We start from the raw sequence: 20,255 nt of genomic DNA on the forward strand, positions 1-20,255 counted from the left end.
ATACTAAATGAAAAACATTCCAAATCAAATACTAATGAACTCTATTAAATATTTACCTACCACTCAAAATACATTCTGGCACATACAAAACAACTTATAATTAGCATCTAATTACTTTACCACACTTGTGGATAAAATGCAAATTTCTCATCAGTGCTTGAAGAGTAAAGAGAGCATTTACAGTTTGGTGTGGCGAAAAATATGTAGATACCTACCTGACACACTGTTATGGCTTAATATTTTGTACATCAGATTTTTTGCGCGCATCGTTTTTTCTATCATTACTGTTGACTGTACCCTATAGGTAACGTACCTATGCGCGTGTAAAATATAACATTGACACAAAGATCAAACACTAACACCTAAACCTGTTCGGCACTTGCCCAAAATAAAACTGGTCAAGTGTGTGTCTATATAATGAAGTGTTCTATATGATTGTACAATAAAGATGTAGAAAATACATATATTTTTCTCCACACTAGCTCGTAAAGGCTCTTTTTATTTTCAAAAACAAGAGTGACAAAACAAGGTGAGGCAAATTTTGAGTTGTTTCCTCATGTTGACTGGTAAAATTAACTTTTACCAGTCAACAACAACAACTTTATTTGATTTGTAATGTTTTAAAATTACGTGTTCCGTACGACGTTATTGTGGTAAAAAATGTATTACACTCGATAGCAAAATTTGTTTAACCATCGTAGGTAGGTACCTTGAAACCCTCGCAACGCTCAATTCCACGTCCAATCTTACAGGCCTATTCGGATTTCGAGATAATCACAAGATCTTGAGACGATTTAGAGATCAACTAGATCTACATTAGATATCGACTAGATGTGACTTGGATATCTAAGTCATAACTTGTCGAAATCGTTCAAGAGGACCTCCAGAATCGCGGAAACGTCAAATTTGACATATCTATCTTACAAATATCTTTAAATTATCCGTATCGTAACTTGTTGAAGTCTAGTTGAAATCTAATTCATTTTCCGAATCGAGCCGTTAGAATCTTACGCTTGCTCGGGAATAAATTTTAGTACGAGGGGTTGAACAACAACTATTACTTACTTATTACTTATTTTTCGTGAAAAGTATTACTTTTACATTAATTTTCAGTTGTTTTAGTTAACTTACTAAAGACATGTAATTTTTTTATGATTGCGTATTAAATTGTAGTAGACAAAATTCTTAATTTAAAATTCAGATTCTGAATCCCTTCTCTGGGTCAAAACAGCCGGATAGGCATAATGGTTTACATTACATACACAAGAGCCCTTTTTCCTACGGAACCCTAAAGGGGTGTAATATTTGGAATGTCATTAAGCCTTCACCTAATAAGTGGAATCACTCAATTACGTCGCTTGAAACGCCATTTATATTTGCCAGGAAATTAATACCGACGCACGTTTGATCTTTTTGGGGTTCTGTAGACGAAATAACACAAAGGGACTCTTAAGAGAATATAGAGTCAGACCAAGAATATGTAGTCTGCAGCGGATTTGATAGCCCACGCAGTGCAAGTGTTACTTTAAACGTCAAACTTCTATGAAATTATGACGTAGAAATGACACAGCTGCACTGCGTGGGCTATCAAATCCGCTGCAGACTTTTTTTGGTCCGACTCTACCTACTTCGGCCGCTTCTCCATACAAACGTAGTCCTCATTTTCCTCTCTAGGTATTGACATTATGGAAAATGTGTCAACATATTTCGACGAATATAAACCATAGCTATGCCTCTATGTTTGACTTCTTTCGATTTTTGTATTTTATTTGTGTAAGAATTAGGAGCGAAAAAGACATTTTGATACAAATTTTTAAATGCTCCTAAAACTTCTATAATAGGTAAATAAAAATTCCTAAAAAATCATACGTAGCTGTGATTGATATACAACAAATTGTGTCAAAATATTTTGAATGATGTTAATAATATATCCAGAGAGGAAAACGAGGACTTTGTTTGTATGTATGTATGAAACGGCGCCAAAAAGCCGTATAATACAATCGAATTTACGCTCTCACTTTAAAACGGCATGAAACTTGGCATGAACGTTCACGCTTTTTCGACCTACGCAAACATTAGGTAATACAGCTTCTTCTTGTGACCTACAAATATGGTTAGACATCTACAACACAATTTCGGGGGCTCACAAGAGATACAAGAGTCGCTAGTCCCTGCATTTGTTATACATTTTCTCACGGTTAAAACTCTTTTCAGCTTAAGATGCATTTTTGACGTGGTCCGTTCAGATTCTTCTTAAGTGGGTGCTAAGCTTACTGTAAAAAATGTGCCATTCTCAACCAAAAGGGTACTTATTGTCGGTTGTCAATAAGGCGCTATTTCCATATAGCTTAACTTTGAAATCAGCCTTATCGATAACCTACAACGTGGTACCTTTTAGTTGAAAACCTCACAAACAGATAACTTACCGAACATCAGTAGAAGCAGATCGCTGACCGCCAAACTGAACAGATAATAGTTAGTCGCCGTATGCAGTCCTGGATGCTTCACAATCACCACACAGACGCAAATATTCCCCACCACGCCAGTCAAAAATATCACCACAAGCACTATACTTATGGGAATTATTTCGTTCAGAGGCAACCGCCGGGACCCCATCATCCACCATAGCATTTCCTCTTCACTGCAGTCGAAATAAGTCAAATTGTTGCAACGATTGTAAAAATCGTCTATCGTTTCGTTTTCACGCAACTGGAATTCCATTTCCATTTTCTTTTCGAAACTTTTAAATATTTTCAACACACTAACTACACTACAAGTCCAGTAATCATTTGGAAAACACTAACAAGTCATCTAAAACTGAAGTTGGAAATTATTTGCCATTATTGAATACATATTCACAATTATCAACACGAAAGTTTACAAGTTTTCCCATTTAAACTTTTCAAAGTTTCAAGCGACAATAGCTTAAAGTTATTTTCACATCGAAATCGCACTTACATTAACGTCTAGGTATTATTTAAAATATTTATAGACTTTGTTCATTCAACGAAAGTACAGAATTCAAACCATTCGCGAAAGAAAACTTCGGCTTCGCGGGAGTAGCGGCGCGTGTGTCTCTCATCCGAACGACCGCCGACTGACGCTGAATCGGAGACGCGATTTGCTGATTCAGGCATACCATCGTCCACTGAACTGACAATTTCTATACCTTATTGCGAAGATATAAGGTTCACTGTTGGTCCGCTAAGAGTGTTGTAAAACAAAGGCGGATACTCGTAATTAATAAATGAATGAAATAGTTTTCAGTCATCTTAAAAGTCCGCAGCAAGCTCGGTTCTCCATACAAACGTAGTTACGCTCTCGTATTAAAACGACTAGTAAGATTGCTCTGAAACTTTGTACTTACAATGGGATAAGGTATATCTATGCCTGTAATTAATTTATGTAGCTTCAGATAAAAAGCTTCAGTTTAAAAAACACAGCGAATTTAAGTTTTTCATACAAACTTTTATTTGCTCTATTTCATTTGTTTTATAAGCTTGAGCTATATAAATTAATTACAGGCATATATATACTTCATGTCAAGATTTCTATAGCTCCAATGATGTTTACATCTAGCTAAAGCATAAAATTCACGACTAGTTATTTTCGAAACATTTTTTAAGACAGAGCGCGCATGTAATAAACAGTTTTAACCTGTCGTCTACCAAGCTGTCAAAAAAAGCATCCCTCTATCTACCCCGACCGGAGATCTCCGTCAATTCTTTTGAATCCCGTATTTGTTACGGCCGGAGATCTCCGGCCATTTTAACCCCAGTCGAAAAGCAGTTTTTTTTTAATTAAATTAAAGCTGCTTTTCACCTGCCAATTATCTCGGGTGCAAAAAAATCGGTCGTAACAAATACGGGATGGCCGGCGCGTGTGGAGCGGGAGGCAAGGTTAACGAACAATTGGCCGGAGATCTCCGGCCTGGATAGACGACAGGTTAAAAGGTTTCAGTGGCAAAACTCGATTCCTTTACTTTTATCATGTAAATCTCATTAAAAAAAGCACCCGGCATACCCAAGGGAAATATACCTACGACACGCTTTCACTGTAAGCTTCGAGGGATTATGTTTTGGTACGTTTAGATTTATCTATTTGTTTATCGCGCCAAGAAAATGTTTCTTACTCGTATCATCGCTATTACTCGCCTACGCGAATCGGTGTTTTAGGGCTAATACCTAAATATGAATGTATACGAGTAGTACTTTATATACCTACTTAGCACAGATTAAAGTAAGTACAGGCCTACCTGCTGTGTAACGACAGTAAAACTTTTTATTCTCATTTATTTATTTTTCTTCTTAGGCTAGGTCATTTATAAAATGAATATAAAAGTAAAATACAAAAACACATAAAAAACAATAAAAAATAATTACATATAAACACATTGTAAAAAGTGGGGGGGCTTGGCCCAGCGGGGCTTGGCCCAAGCTGCCGGTGGTCAGGGCCGCAGAGTGAGGAACCGACGTACTATACGCGCCGTGTCCAAAATTACCGTCTTCTGCATCTGACCCTTGATCCAACCATCCAGCGAGAGTCTCTCTAGGTGTCGGTCGAGACTCTTCGATGATGAGACCGTTCGCTGACACGACTATAGGAACAATGATCGTCGAGTCAACATCCCACATGGCGGTAATCTCTTAACAATAATATAAACTTTATATTATTGTTATAGTGTTTGTTTAGCCACCTAAACAATGTTTTATACATAATATTGTCTTCGGTTACCGCGATAGTTATTCACTTATAACCCTTAATTACTATTTAGACGGATATATAATAGGTGACCCGTTGACCTAGAACGCTGTAAAGGGTTCGAAAAGTCATGTATTTTAAATTAAGTATTTATACGCGATCTCGAATCCGTCTAAATAGTTTTATTATAATGTTTTAAGGATGACTCCGGTCGGTTCAGCGGAATAAACGTGGAGAGATAACAGACAGATAAACAGACAGACACAGTTATTTTCGCATATATACCTAACCTTAGTAGGGATTTTTAAAATTATTAGAGAATGGCAGACTTGAAGCGTTGTTTGATCCATCACGCACTATTGGCAGGAACTACTCATGTAGGTATAGATACCTACTAAGCCGATTTTGTTCAATAGGGTGCCAATCGATTCGTCTTTATAGCCTGGTTGACTTAGGCACACTTAGGCAACACATAGGTTACATTTTGGGCTTTCAAAAAGGTCGGGGTTAACAAAATAAATCTGTAATCAGGTTTACAGACGTCTTAAGTACTTCTTATAAAGCTTTCGTCGGATGAAATAAAAATAAATAGGGCAGACTGAGTTAATTCGGATTCGAAAAACCTCTTTCCAATTTTAAAATGTTAGAGTTAGAACAAGAAAAGTCTGCAGCGTTTTGACAGACCACGCAGTGCTAGTGTTATTTATCCCACCAAAAACATAAATGTAAAAAAGGAGAGCCAAGTTCAATACAAAAATTATGCTTGGCTGTGGGCTTCGCCGCAAATAGAATGGAGATCTAAATGAGTGCCAAGTTCTATGCAAAATCGAAATATGTATTTATAGGAACAAAATAACATTATGATCAAGTATTAAACTCTATTTCTTTGCTTTATTGGATACCTATAACAATTGCTGTTATTTAAAAAAAATGTGAGATCTTAAAGTAGGTTAGATTTGACTTGGCCAGTTTTCATTTCTTTAGTCATTTTATAAAGTTATTCAACATACATATATATATATATATATATATATATATATATATATATATATATATATATATATATATATATATATATATATATATTTTTTTTTTTAATTCTGTGTAAGTGCAATCAACATAGTATGGCAAAGCATCGTTTAGCACAGCGGTTGGCAACCTTTTAGCAGCCAAGGGCCACATAGTAGTTAACAAAGTAGTCGCGGGCCGCACTTTGTTAATATTTATGTCTTTATCAGACATTGACGTTTGTCAATATTACATACAAAATAGCCATGGAGGCTCGCGGGCCGCAAGTTGCCGACTGCTGCTTTAGCATAAAATAAAAATAAATGCCCGAGGGATGCCGCTTTCCTAAGTAATAAAAAAAGCTAAAATATATATTACCGTGCCAAGGCGATACTGGCTGCCAAGCTTATTAGAGTAATTATTCTGGAAATATGGAACATACATGAGAACAACTGAGTTGTTTTAAAGGAACTTATAATATGCTTGTCAGATGCAGAAAGGAACAATACCCCTATCTGCATCTGACAAGCATATCTATTGACAAAATTCAAGGTATTCTGTAAGTAGGGCTCTTCCACTATAGTCAAAAAACATTTGCAGTGACTTTAAAAATACAAAGCAATATTTATAAAACTTTAATACAACTACCAATACCTGGGTCAAATAAAATATAATATGGCTTGTCTTCTTGTCACTGGAATTTTATTTGTGTTCAACCAGTCATACATTGAAATATATTTAACCCTAGCCATGTATTGGAAATAATGTTCCAGTACAGTACCTACTGATTAACCTACCTCAAGTCCCTATATACATAACATTTAAACCTAACATAGGTACCTAAATAGCCCTGAATTTGTCACAAGAAAAGGCCCTCCGTCTGAATAATTTTATTTTATTTGTTTTCCCTCCATACTGGCTTTTTAATTATTTATCTACACCCGAAGAAAATAAAATAGTTAATAACCAAGTTACCTGTATGACTGAAAATATAATAACTGATAGGTAGGTACCTCCTTAAATATAATTGTAAAATAAATAAGTTCTTTATCTACTCTCCGGGTAACCCTTTACCTCCATTGGTCACTAAACTGCTTAAGTACCTAAAAAGGATAATAGTATGAAATGGAAAATAAAGTAGATAAGGTAACTAGCAATATATTTTCTTGTCAAAATTGAAATTCAGATAATATTTCTAATTGTACTTTATTTTTTGTAACAAGTTTCTTCCGGTTAATTTAATTGTATAATTTGTTGATTTCTTGAATTCATTCACTTGTGTGTAACTTTTATCTTGTATTCCATATCATATGGTGTCAATCTAACCTGAAAAGAAAGCAACATGATATTATTATAAGTCATCATATTCCTCGCGTTTGTCCCGGCATTTTCCACGGCTCATGGGAGCCTGGGGTCCGCTTGGCAACTAATGCTTAGACCAAGCAGTTTTAAATTAAAGTACAAAAGTAACTCAAATGCCTGCTACTAACAGTTATGCATTATTTTGTCAACAATATAATTGGAATTTTTTCCCTAACTATCGTCTTTGCTTCATAGTTGTAGATAGCGTAGTTAGCGCAAGTAATCACTTGTGCATGCTTGTGCTTAGGGCTCTGAAAGGACTGAAAGTAGGAAGCAGCTATAAGCATTAAACTAATAAGATAACTTACCGGGCAATGGCGCTCCTTGTTTGATTCCGACTTTAGCTAGGCCATTCAACAATCGTAGTCAGACATTTCACTTTAGAGTGTTTTTAATATATAACCATAAATATATTCAGGAATGGCTTATATTGTTGAATATTTAGATTTTAAATCTGCAAAGAAAGTGTAGTTCGCGCCTACAAAACTTTTCTCTTTGAGAATTTTGACAACTCAGTTTGGCATTTATGACTGGGTTGCTATATAAAATAAAAATTCTACCATAAAATTTTTGGTAGGAATGCGTTCATAATACGGCAATACGATTACCGATTAGTAATTTTAACGTCCTGTTATTTTATAGTTGGTGCAACGCATTTTATTTAGCAATCGTTAAGACCCCCACGTCAGCGTTAAAATTTAGCGAACCGTGCTTACGTTAGCAGGTGGTTTGGTGCAACCCGCCCTAAAACATTTCATTGTTCTGTTGTAGATAATTATTATTGACCGTATGTTTGTTTGATCATGTCAGCTAACTTCTCCCCGATCATAATAATCGGTGCATTCAGGTTGCCACTGGTAAGGCTCGGCATAATGCTGGTGTAGGTTAGCTGTTACTAGTATGGTAGGATCTTCTGTATGGTTGATGAATGTAATTGAGAACACTGCTTTATTTAATAATGTCTTTTATTTAATTAAATAAATTTCAGGCACGTTTCGCCAAGATGTCAATTTTCCGGGTATTGAATAAGTAGGAAATGCGTCATCAATCAATAATCACTGTTATTCATAGCTGCATTAAAAAGAGTAGTATAATATACAGTACTATAATATATATATGGGACAACAAGCGAAACGGCGAGCCGAGGGCAGGTTTCCCCAGAAAGTTCCTCTTCCTACCACGTGGAGCTTGGGAACGAACTGTCGTCTCCAATATTTCCGGACCGATATACGACCTTCAAGAAAAGAGCGTACTCCCATCTTAAATCCGGCAACGCACTTGCAACCCATGTGGCACATTTTTAAAATTTGGAGCTTTTTTCTATTGACGGAAATGGCTTGACAGACTATAATTATAACTCTAAGCTTTTTGGTGTTTTTTTTTTTGTCATTTAAGCATATTTTCTTGCAACGAAAACCTGCTGACCATAGATTATAGACAAGCAAAATCAAACATAGACCTATATAATAGGGACAAGACATATTGTTCTATACGTACAATTGCTTATAGAAATAGCACCCATTTTGACGGCACACACATAAATATATATCTATCTCGTTTTTACTCAGCACTGTAACCCATAGCAAAAAAAGGTGACAGTATTTCAGTACGGACATAAAGTGTTCCATGAAAATACGTAAATACCTAATGCGGCCGAAAATCCGCCATGTTTAGTCACGCAAATGTCATTGTCTGTCAGTTCAGCAGGTACTTGTCCTGTCAAAAAGTCGTGGTGAAAATTAAAATTATTAATTATCTTTCAATATTTTGCTTGTGATTGAAAATAATTGAAGCCAAATGTGAATAATTACGTCGCGAATATGCCAGTGTGTAGTGTATTAGGGTGCGGCATAAGAAAACCACCAAATCAGCCATCTTTAACCATACACAGGTACGCTATAATTTACATGAAAAATATTGGTTATTGTTAATGTTCCTGGGAAATTTAAGGATGTTTCACATTATAAATAGCAAGGTTCTTCTGTGCAGTTATAGATCATGAAGTGATTGGATTTATTTAACTATATTTTTACGCTTAAATAATGTAAACATTTCAGCTAGGGTTGTACTTTATTTATCGACTTTGATATCGATATATTATGATTGCCTATTTATATTTTCTTATTTTATCATGCTACCCCGCTTCAAACCAACTAAATTATCTTAATTTAATAATTAAATCATTTTTATAGCTTACCAAGAAATGAACATAAAAAGAAAGAGCTGGAGATGGAGACCCTGACCGACTCTCGGGAGCACTCGGGTCCGTGGGGTCGTTACTCCACAAGCTGCCCTGCGGGCTTTTTTATATCATTATTATAGTTTTTTTATATAATTCGACATTAAGAGACCATATACATATAGTTGTAATTTATAAAATGGTTAATGTATTGTTATTATTTTGACGTATAAAAATGCCCTTGTGGCCTATTTGCTGAATAAATGTTGAAGAAGTTGAAGAGCGGAAGTCATTCCTTATTTTTGTAATAAAAAGTGTTCTGAAGGTGTTTTGTTTTTTTTCACCCGTCGCTTAATAAGCTTGAATTTTGTATCGCTCTCACTTATAGATACGGCGCACCAAGGTCGAGGTGCAGTGCGGTAGTGTGTTACAGACTTCAGGGTTAGCAACACAACAAAATTGATTGTAATAGAGAGGTAAAGTCCAAGAAAAACACGTACACTTATTCTGACATCCAAAACAGATGGCGCTGTACTGCGCCATGTGTTTTGCGGTCACTAAGTTGTCAAACGTCAACTTTTGAAAATCAGTGTTACCGCAAAAATCGCAATATGTATTGAGTAGTACAGCGTCATCTCGTTTACCTGTCAAATTTGAAGCACGAAATTGTCCTAGACTCCACACATCTTACTAAATCAAAGTATCTTTTCACATAACAATATACTAATAAAGAATTTTTATTTATTTACTTACTTCCTATTAAAACATAAACTCCACAAATAATACATACTTAGTATTTTAAATAAAATGAGCCGAGAACGTTAAAAAGGTATCGATGTATCGATAAAACCTAGTAACAGTAAAAATCAACTGGGCAGCACTAAAACCGCCATGTTTAGTTCTAAGATGACGTCACAGTGGCACGCATTATTCGTTGACGTTTCACTTCCATAGGTTTCATATTTCAGTGAAATCAAACGTCAAGATCTGTCAAGTGTCAACGCTACGACGGACGCTAACTGTCACACATTCCAATAAATCTGTTTGTTGAATGCAAAATTATCGAAGAATAGAAAACAATTGTGGCGAAACGGCCTGAAATTACGCGTTTCCTAATAATTAAGTGTTTGTGCCGCCAAAATGTCTCAGTTACCGGATGATATTGGAGATATCACCATGGCTTCGGCCGAGGCAGATTCTTCACAAACTCACGGGCATGAAGGTAAATAATTCTAAAAGTGGTATTTTAATAAGTATTAGATAAAAAACAAAAATTCTGATTACTACCACGTTTATTTGGAAGCTAGACAAACAAGCATTTGATTACCAAAAACCAGCCTGCAGCATATCCTACCTTAAAGTTTAGAAGCTTTACTACACACTATAGTTAGTTTAAAGTAGGTATAAAATAACTTTAGAGTAGGTAAATAAAATAACGTAGGTCTCTGTATGTAGTTATAACAAGAAAGTACATATAATATTGAGAGCGCACTATTCACCAACAAACTGTCTCAGTTTGGCGAAAATATTGTATACCTAGTCAGAAGTGTCTTTTTGAAATAAATAAATTAAAACTTCTCAAGGAATTGGTTTTTACTTAGAAGTATCTTCTTATTTGTATATTCTTGACAGTATAACTATAATCATAGTTGATATGTACCTGTGTTGTAATTTTTCTAAACAAGTTTTAGCAGCTACTGTGTTACATATCTACATTAATCTGTTTAAAAGATTTCAGATACAATATACTGATGAGCAATATGTTTTAAATGTACAACACAATCTTTGTAAACCTTGGATTTTATTGAAAATATAATGAAATGTTGTTTTTACTAGAAATGTCATTATAAGTAAAACATAGTCAATTTCTGCTGGGTAAAAAACATGGTGCTTTTTTTTCTGAGCATTTTAGCCGTGCGGGATTCTCAATACTATCAAGTACATAAGTATTTGTAATCATGCAGTGCACCCCAAATATTCATCAGATCAGCTTGGTCACCGTACTTACGCAAGTATGGGAAGTGTCAGCTCAATTGACTATGGGAATTTTTATAAAAAGCATACCTAAGATAAAAGATCTAGCTAACATGAAACAGTTGCATTTATAACTTGTCTATAAATAACTGTTTAATAACTTGGCCATAATACAATTATGTTTACAGCAACATCAAGTGCCAATAGCGAGGACCCAGCCTCCGGTAGTGCTGCAACCCCCGCCGGCAGCGAAGGTCAAGCGTCCCGCCAGTCCAACCTGCAGCGGATACAGCAGCGCAAACAGCAGGTGTACAACTGGCCGCATAACAAGAAGTTGTTGAAGCTCGCTATTTACTCAGCATGTCAGGTGAGAATCACTTACACTGTGAAATATGACACTGTTTTTCTTGATTAATTTTGTATTAAGCAGAATTGTCTGCAAATGATACCACAATGATGATGATGAATAATTTATCACTGTCAACAGGTAAGGCTTGGTAGCTCAGTTGCCTGTATCATAAGTTTTTAACCCTTCGTATGTCTAAACACTGATCAGTGCGAATGAATTTAAACCTATTGTATTAAACATCATCAATTCATCTCACTGGTGTATGACCGTTTCTCCTCAACTCTTCTACAACCAAAGTGTCCATGCAACATCTGACTAGGTGTCTAAAGCACTACGGAAAACATAATTTTGCAGTGTATGCATGTCGCACAGATGTGAAGACACAAACAAGACGTGATTATTAGTATGTGGAGGATCAGCAGCAATAATGTACAAACAAAACAATATGTAATACCTTAAGAGCGCTATTACATTTCGGCGTTGAGCGAGTTTAGGTATTTTACGCGCTGCGGCAGGCCGTGCGAGCTCAGTACGCCGATCCCTTCTACCACACTCGCACTACAATGATGGATTAAACATTCTTGATCCTTCGCGAAGCATATTGAAATCAACCATAACAACACTAACTGTACTTAACTTTTAAAGTTCTAAAACTGTTATTTGGTAAGTACGAAAATACTAAATGCAGTGCAAATGTACATAGGGGCTGTTCATAAATTACGTCATCTATTTTTGACGATTTTTGACCCCCCCCCCCCCCCCCACCCCTCAAATCATCCAAAAATCAAGCTTCGGATGAATCTGTTTCCTCCTACGTCATGTTACCATCATCCGATGTCCAGACCCCCCCCCCCACTCCTCCCATTTGAAACGACGTAATTTATGAATAGCCCCATACTCGTACTTATGAAGGTATATTACTCGAAAGAAATTATAGGTACCTACTCGCTTATTTACATGTTTCGTCATTGCATTTGGTACCTATAGGTTGTAAAGTTTGTATCAACGAGGGTTTAAAAACGAACTGGTACTGAGGATCTGATGATGATTAAGGTGGTCACGGATACCAATCAACCATGTAGTAACATGATTAGGCTCGTTTGATTCGTCTCAACAAGATCTTTGACACTGAAGATACACAGGGTCTGATGATGGAGCTGGAAGGTGGCCACGGGTACCAGTCTATCATGTAACTAAACAACTTCGTGTTTGGGCTCGTTTGATTCGTCTCAACAAGATCTTTGAGACAAGACAGTACTCAGGGTCTGATGATGGAGCTGGAAGGTACCATTACCAATCAACCATGCAACTAAACCACATCGTGTTTAGGATCGTTTGATTCGTCTCAACAAGATCTTTGACACTAGGTGATACACCAAACAATGTATTTATTTGACTCAAGATAGTACTCAGGGTCTGATGATGGAGCCGGAAGGTGGTCACCGGTACCAATCAACCATGCAACTAAACCACTTCGTGTTTAGGCTCGTTTTATTCATCTCAACAAGATCTTTGACACAAGATAGTACTCAGGGTCTGATGATGGAGCTGGAAGGTGGTCACCGGTACCAATCAACCATGCAACTAAACCACTTCGTGTTTAGGCTCGTTTTATTCGTTTCAACAAGATCTTTGACACAAGATAGTACTCAGGGTCTGATGTTGGAGCCGGAAGGTGGTCACCGGTACCAATCAACCATGCAACTAAACCATTTCGTGTTTAGGCACGTTTTATTCATCTCAACAAGATCTTTGACACAAGGTAGTACTCAGGGTCTGATGATGGAGCGCGAAGGTGGCGACGGGTACCTGTCAATCATCATCAGCTCCATCATCAGACCCTGAGTAGTATCTTGTCTCAAACATCTTATTGTGAGGAATCAAACGAGCCCAAACACGAAGTGGTTCAGTTACATGGTAGACTGGTACCCGTGGCCACAGTCCAGCTCCATCATCAGACCCTGAGTACTAACTTATGTCAAAGATCTTGTTGCGACGAATCGAACGAAGCCAAACACGAAGTGGTTTAGTTGCATGGTTGATTGGTACCGGTGACCACCTTCCGGATCCATCATCAGACCCTCAGTACTACCTTGTGTCAAAGATCTTGTTGCGACAAATCAAACGAGCCCAAACACGAAGTGGTTCAGTTACATGGTAGACTGGTACCCGTGGCCACAGTCCAGCTCCATCATCAGACCCTGAGTACTAACTTGTGTCAAAGATTTTGTTGCGACGAATCGAACGAAGCCAAACACGAAGTGGTTTAGTTGCATGGTTGATTGGTACCGGTCACCACCTTCCGGATCCATCATCAGACCCTTAGTACTACCTTGTGTCAAAGATCTTGTTGCGACAAATCAAACGAGCCCAAACACGAAGTGGTTCAGTTACATGGTAGACTGGTACCCGTGGCCACCTTCCAGCTCCATCATCAGATCCTGAGTACTATCTTGTGTCTAAGGTCTTGTTGAGACGAATCAAACGAGCCTAAACACGAAGTGGTTTAGTTGCATGGTTGATTGGTACCGGTGACCACCTTCCGGCTCCAACATCAGACCCTGAGTATTATCTTGTGCCAAAGATCTTGTTGAGACGAATCAAACGAGCCCAAACACGAAGTGGTTTAGTTGCATGGTTGATTGGTACCGGTGACCACCTTCCGGCTCCATCATCAGACCCTGAGTACTATCTTAAGTCAAAGATCTTGTTGAGACGAATAAAACGAGCCTAAACACGAAGTGGTTTAGTTGCATTGTTGATTGGTACTGGTGACCACCTTCCGGCTCCATCATCAGACCCTGAGTACTATCTTAAGTCAAAGATCTTGTTGAGCCGAATCAAACGAGCCCAAACACGAAGTGGTTTAGTTGCATGGTTGATTGGTACCGGTGACCACCTTCCGGCTCCATCATCAGACCCTGAGTACTATCTTGTGTCAAAGATCTTGTTGAGATGAATAAAACGAGCCTAAACACGAAGTGGTTTAGTTGCATGGTTGATTGGTACCGGTGACCACCTTCCGGCTCCATCATCAGACCCTGAGTACTATCTTGAGTCAAATAAATACATATAGAATGTCAGGTCGTTTCAAATATTTTTAATCCTGTCCGGTAGTTTATTAAACTGTACCATTATAAATTATAATACTATAAAAACAGTGCTAGGATCAAAGTCTCTCGTTGCGGTTTACACGCACACAGTATAGCGTTTTACACGGCGCCCGCCGCACACAATGATAAAAAACCTCGTCGTCGCCGTTGAAAATGTGCGGAGCCGACCGACACACGTCCTGCCTCTACAAGCTCTGCCGCGGCACTGAGCTGGCGCAGCGCGCGTCATCGGTAATATAGAGTAGTTTTCAAAAAATTGCCAAAAAATTATAGTAGAATTTCATAAACACTAATGTATACCAACAGTATAAGCAAACGTTGCAGATTGCTTGAGTATGAAAATGACTTCGATATTAAGTAGATTTTCGTAGGAATTGACACTTGTTTCGGAGAGAAAATCGAGTTCGTTTTACTTTGATTTTCTCTTTCTCAAAGGTATGTAGGAAAAATATAGTTTGATATGCCTAAAGTACAGGGTATTAGTAATACAAAATAGCCAGGTTTAGCAGAGTAAAATTCTCAACATTTCCAAATAAGAGCTCGCCATTCAGTGCTTCACGGGGTTTTTCGGAAACGACCATCAGAAAAAAAATCATTACTAATTTAATAAGTCCTTTTTCTAATATTTACAACGATATTTATAAAGATAAGAAGACGCTTTTACTGGAACAAGTACTCATTGTTTCTAATAATGAGCGCAAAGTCCTGAATTTCGTCGACTAGTATCATCAATTTTGCATTATTTCGACTTTTCTTGTAAGAGCGCTCTTAATGGTGTATGGGTAAAGTAAGGACACTAAGCACGAATAATTTCGTACATTGAACCGTCATTTCCTATCTCTATCGCACGCGCATAATTAAATTACTTTCCCGCTCGCACAGTGGCATTGACCGCCGTCATGATCGGCGGGACAGCAGTATATTTATGCGCGTGCGATAGTGACAGGAACAGGCGGGCCAATATACGAAATTCTCCACTCTTAGCGTCCTTACTTTATTTATTGATTGGTGTAAAAACAAATGGGTTCCAGCAGGTGAACAAAGAAACAAAGATAGCATAAATCAATAGCCGGGTCCACACGGCCGAGGCGGTGCGCGCGGGGCACGTCTACACTGGTCGATTTGTGCGCGAGGAAATTGCCTCGCGCGTTTGCTCGCTCTGTATGGACCCGGCTAATGACAATGGCAATTTCCAGACCCCGGACTGCAACTGCACGGGGTGGAAGACGCCCATGCCGCAGCAGGCCATCAAGGCCAACGCGCGCGCCGACAACCAACCTTTAGCCACCTTCAACGACCCTTGCCGGAACTGCAACCATATTTTAGGTAAGTCCCCAGCACAAACTACACAGACACCGCATTATGAAGCGTTTACAAAGAGCACGAGGTCACCACACATATGTACAATTTTACTTGTAAAATGCTACGAATCCAGCAGCACAATAGCGTTCTACGCTATTTCATACAGAAGAACACCCCAAAAGCTTAATAATTATAAATATTTTTAAAATACTCGAGTGGTGGTCGTGATTGTGGGCGCAAATACACGACAGCTTAAATTCGATTAAAAATATTTGACATCATTGCATTATATAAACAAGTATAGCATTTAAATTCGTATTGATTATTATTAGTGTTAATTAGATTCCTTAATTATTATTTACTGTGATGAAACTAACTAGATATTAAGCAATACATAATATGTTTTATAAGGTAACTTTAAGTATGTATTTAGCTATTAAGGTTAACTTGCCATACCCTATTCAGGGTCCATGCTGTTCAATTCAATTTAAAATACCATCTGTAAATACCATGGAATGCAATAAATAAATGAAATGAAATGAAATATGTACTAAATTTGTACGGGAGAGCATGTGTGGTGACCTCGATTGACTTATATGTGCTCCGTCTAGTAGTTGAGGTGGTCTGTGATCCCCAGCCCGCAGCTAGAGTGTAGGTACTCTTTCGTCATAAAATAATTCACAAAATATATTCTCAAATACCTGTCGGTTTGTTTTATCAAATCCTGTATATCACTTTAAAATTTTACATTATTCGAATTTAAACTGTTGTGAGACATACTAACACTGAATAATTTTACGGTTTAGACTCACTTGTTTTTAGTCACTCGCGCGACATGTTTCGGAGAGCCTAGGTCTCCTTTCTCAAGCACAGTGAGTGTTGTGACAGTGCAGTGGACATAGTGAGTTCGTGCTGTGTATCGCTACAAGTGTTAGGTGACCCAAGCCCAAACACACCACAATGCCCGCCTACAATAACAGCGGAAGACCTCCCCCAACCTGTTTACTCGGCGCGCGCGCAGCGTGCGACGCGGCGAGCTGCAGTACGCGATACACGGCCGTCGTGAACACTGCTTGCACTGTTAGTGCTTGAGAAAGGAGACCTAGGCTCTCCGAAACATGTCGCACGAGTGACTAAAAACAAGTGAGTCTAAACCGTAAAATTATTCAATTTTACATTATTTGCAGAAAAACATGTGACCCAACTGCAAGGTCTCCAAGTGTCGGAAGTGAACCGTCTCCTGGGCGCCGTGGTGGACGTGGAGAACATCTTCATGTCCATGCACCGTGAGGATGATCACGACACCAAGCGGGTTTACTATTATCTGTTCAAAGTGAGTTCAATGTAGATAGAAAACATGTGACACAACTGCGAGGTCTGCAGGTGTCGGAAGTGAACCGTCTCCTGGGCGCCGTGGTGGACGTGGAGAACATCTTCATGTCCATGCACCGTGAGGATGATCACGACACCAAGCGGATTTACTATTATCTGTTCAAAGTGAGTTCAATGTAGATAGAAAACATGTGACCCAACTGCGAGGTCTCCAGGTGTCGGAAGTGAACCGTCTCCTGGGCGCCGTGGTGGACGTGGAGAATATCTTCATCTCCATGCACCGCGAGGATGATCACGACACCAAGCGGATTTACTATTATCTGTTCAAAGTGAGTTCAATGTAGATAGAAAACATGTGACCCAACTGCGAGGTCTCCAGGTGTCGGAAGTGAACCATCTCCTGGGCGCCGTGGTGGACGTGGAGAATATCTTCATCTCCATGCACCGCGAGGATGATCACGACACCAAGCGAGTTTACTATTATCTTTTCAAAGTGAGTTCAATTTAGATAGATGACAAGTGCTGGTGGCCTAGCAGTAAGAGCGTGCAACTTTAAATTCACGGGTTCAAACCCCGGCTCGTACCAATGAGTTTTTCGAAACTTATGTACGAAGTATCATTTGATATTTACCAGTTGCTTTTCGGTGAAGGTATAACATTGTGAGGAAACCGGACTATTCCCAATAAGGCCTAGTTTCCCCTCTGGGTTGGAAGGTCAGATCCCAGTCGTTTTCTTAGAAACTCCCATGAGCCGTGGCAAAATGCCGGGATAACGCGAGGAAGAAGAGAGACAATCTACAGATAGATGGTCTATTGTTCTCAAAGTAAATGTCGCTAGGCGGTCACCGAATGGAGGAAGGGGGGATATGTTTTAACTGCGGCATATTGTAGATACACACCTAGTAAACACTTCTTGCCGAATCGTGTGGTAAATGTGTGGAACTCTACCAGGAACTGTTGTTAGTGCACCGTCGCGGTCAACACTTTCAAAAATAGACTGGATACACATTTCGTTTTGCTAGTTCTAAAAAATAAGCTTATTTGACTAGGAGGATTGTAGCCTATTCTAATCTGGCCTGAGCCGGTGCATATGTTCTTTATCTCAGAAATTATAATTTGTATTACCTTCGCAGCTCCTCCGGAAATGCATCCTCTCTCGCTCCAAGCCCACCATCGAGGGCCCCCTCGGCCAGCCGCCCTTCGAGCGCCCCTCCATCGCCAAGGCCATCACCAACTTCGTACTGTACAAGTTCAACACGCTACCCCAGAGGGAGTGGCAGACTATGTATGACTTGGCCAAGATGTTTCTACATTGCTTCAACCATTGGAACTTTGAGACCCCTAGCGTTAGAAAACTGGTGAGTTAGTCATCTATTTACGCCCCACTTTTGGGCACAGACCTCTCATTGTAGAAAAGGGCCCATGTGTGTCCACTGGGTCCACATCTATTTACGTCCCACGCCTCTTATTTAACAAAAGAACATAGGTTTGCCAGAAATAAATACAACTTAGTATTGTGCAAGTTTTCTTTACATTTTCCCTTGTTGTTTCATCAATTTATTCTTATTTTCAGCAAGTGTCTAATCCAGAAGACATATCAGCATATCAAATTAATTACACAAGGTTAGTATCACAACAACTTTATTGTGTTCGATACAACCAACCAAGTATTCTTTCTTTAGTTAATCAACAGTCTATCTGTCGGTTTTGGTTTGATTTGTCGTGATTGAATCAGTTAAGTAACTGAAAAAAATATCACTTAGTTTTAAGTCAGATTAATATATTTATAACAACGACGTAACATTTGAGAAAGAAACGTTATTTCAACATTTTCTAACGTTTCAAACACCTAATTTCATCGGACACATTTTTGACGAACTGTTAGTACATTTGAATGGTGTTTCTGTGTAGTGAAGTAGTAGTCAGTCATTTCTACCAGAAAAACAAATTATCATCAAAGTATAAAAAAACTGCGTTATAAATATGTATTCCCAAGAAATGAGGGTAAGAAACGCACTGATATTGACCCATCATTCATCATCATCATCATTCTAGCCGTCAGTCGCCCACTGCTGAGCATAGGCCTCTCTTCGTGTACGCCACTTATCCCGGTCCTGGGCTAGTCTCATCCAAAAGTGCCCCGCGATTTTCAGAATGTCACCCACCCAACGAGCCAACGGACGCCAGGCGCTTCTTTAATCCGAAAGCGGCCACCATTCCGTCAACATTTTGGTCCACCTGCCATCACTCTGCCTAGCAACTTGTCCCGCCCAACTTCATTTAAGCTTGGTGATGACGTCACCCACGTCTCGCACCTTGGATTGACCCACTAACGAGATACTTGTTCCAGATGGCTAGTATTCTGCCACGTGCCAGCGTTCTGCGACTCGCTGCCACACTACGAGACCTCCCTGGTGTTCGGGCGCACGCTGCTCCGCGCCGTGTTCAAGTCCGTGTGCCGCCAGCTCATGGACAAGTGCCACTCCGAGCGCGACCGCATGCCGCCCGAGAAGAGGGTAAGCGACGCCCCTGGATCATTTATTTAAAGATAAGAGGGGGGGGGGAGGGCAATTTTTCAAACTTTCGGAGCAATTATTTTTTTAAAGTATTCACTTTAGTAGGCAAAAAACTTTTTTTGAAACCTAAAAGCTATTTCCAAAAACTATCGAATCCCCTTAGGAACACATTTTTGTAAATTTGGACATTACAAATTACACCAAATAAAGCGTATAGTTTTTGAATAAAATTGCTATGACATGCTGACAGACGGACGGAAAGACGGACATGACGAAATACGACGATTTAGTTTTTGCCATTTTACCCATGGTACAGTCGCCATCAGATATATCGGAGCGGCCAAGGTGGTCATAAATATCTGAACACGCGTCTATTATCAATGCGTTAAAGAGCGATGGAGATGGCGACTGTACCTCAA

General features: G+C 38.8%; 2 protein-coding genes across 2 annotated transcripts in view; one reads left to right on the plus strand and one right to left on the minus strand.

The window, feature by feature from the left end:
• Positions 1-2,754, minus strand: part of LOC134795168 (neuropeptides capa receptor-like) — an 85,866-nt gene extending 83,112 nt beyond the window's left edge. The window contains exon 1 of the mRNA XM_063766998.1: positions 2,427-2,754. Within this exon, the coding sequence (XP_063623068.1) occupies positions 2,427-2,727 (301 nt within the window). The 5' untranslated portion in view covers positions 2,728-2,754. The remainder of the gene's footprint in view (positions 1-2,426) is intronic.
• Positions 2,755-10,261: 7,507 nt separating this feature from the next.
• Positions 10,262-20,255, plus strand: part of LOC134794960 (histone acetyltransferase KAT2A) — a 37,019-nt gene continuing 27,025 nt past the window's right edge. Inside the window, exons 1-7 of the mRNA XM_063766833.1 lie at positions 10,262-10,472; positions 11,413-11,591; positions 15,883-16,012; positions 17,176-17,321; positions 18,454-18,678; positions 18,894-18,943; positions 19,671-19,836. Of these exons, the coding sequence (XP_063622903.1) occupies positions 10,391-10,472; positions 11,413-11,591; positions 15,883-16,012; positions 17,176-17,321; positions 18,454-18,678; positions 18,894-18,943; positions 19,671-19,836 (978 nt within the window). The 5' untranslated portion in view covers positions 10,262-10,390. The remainder of the gene's footprint in view (positions 10,473-11,412; positions 11,592-15,882; positions 16,013-17,175; positions 17,322-18,453; positions 18,679-18,893; positions 18,944-19,670; positions 19,837-20,255) is intronic.

Source organism: Cydia splendana, chromosome 11 (assembly GCF_910591565.1).
Source record: "Cydia splendana chromosome 11, ilCydSple1.2, whole genome shotgun sequence".
Classification (NCBI taxonomy): Eukaryota; Metazoa; Arthropoda; class Insecta; order Lepidoptera; family Tortricidae; genus Cydia; species Cydia splendana.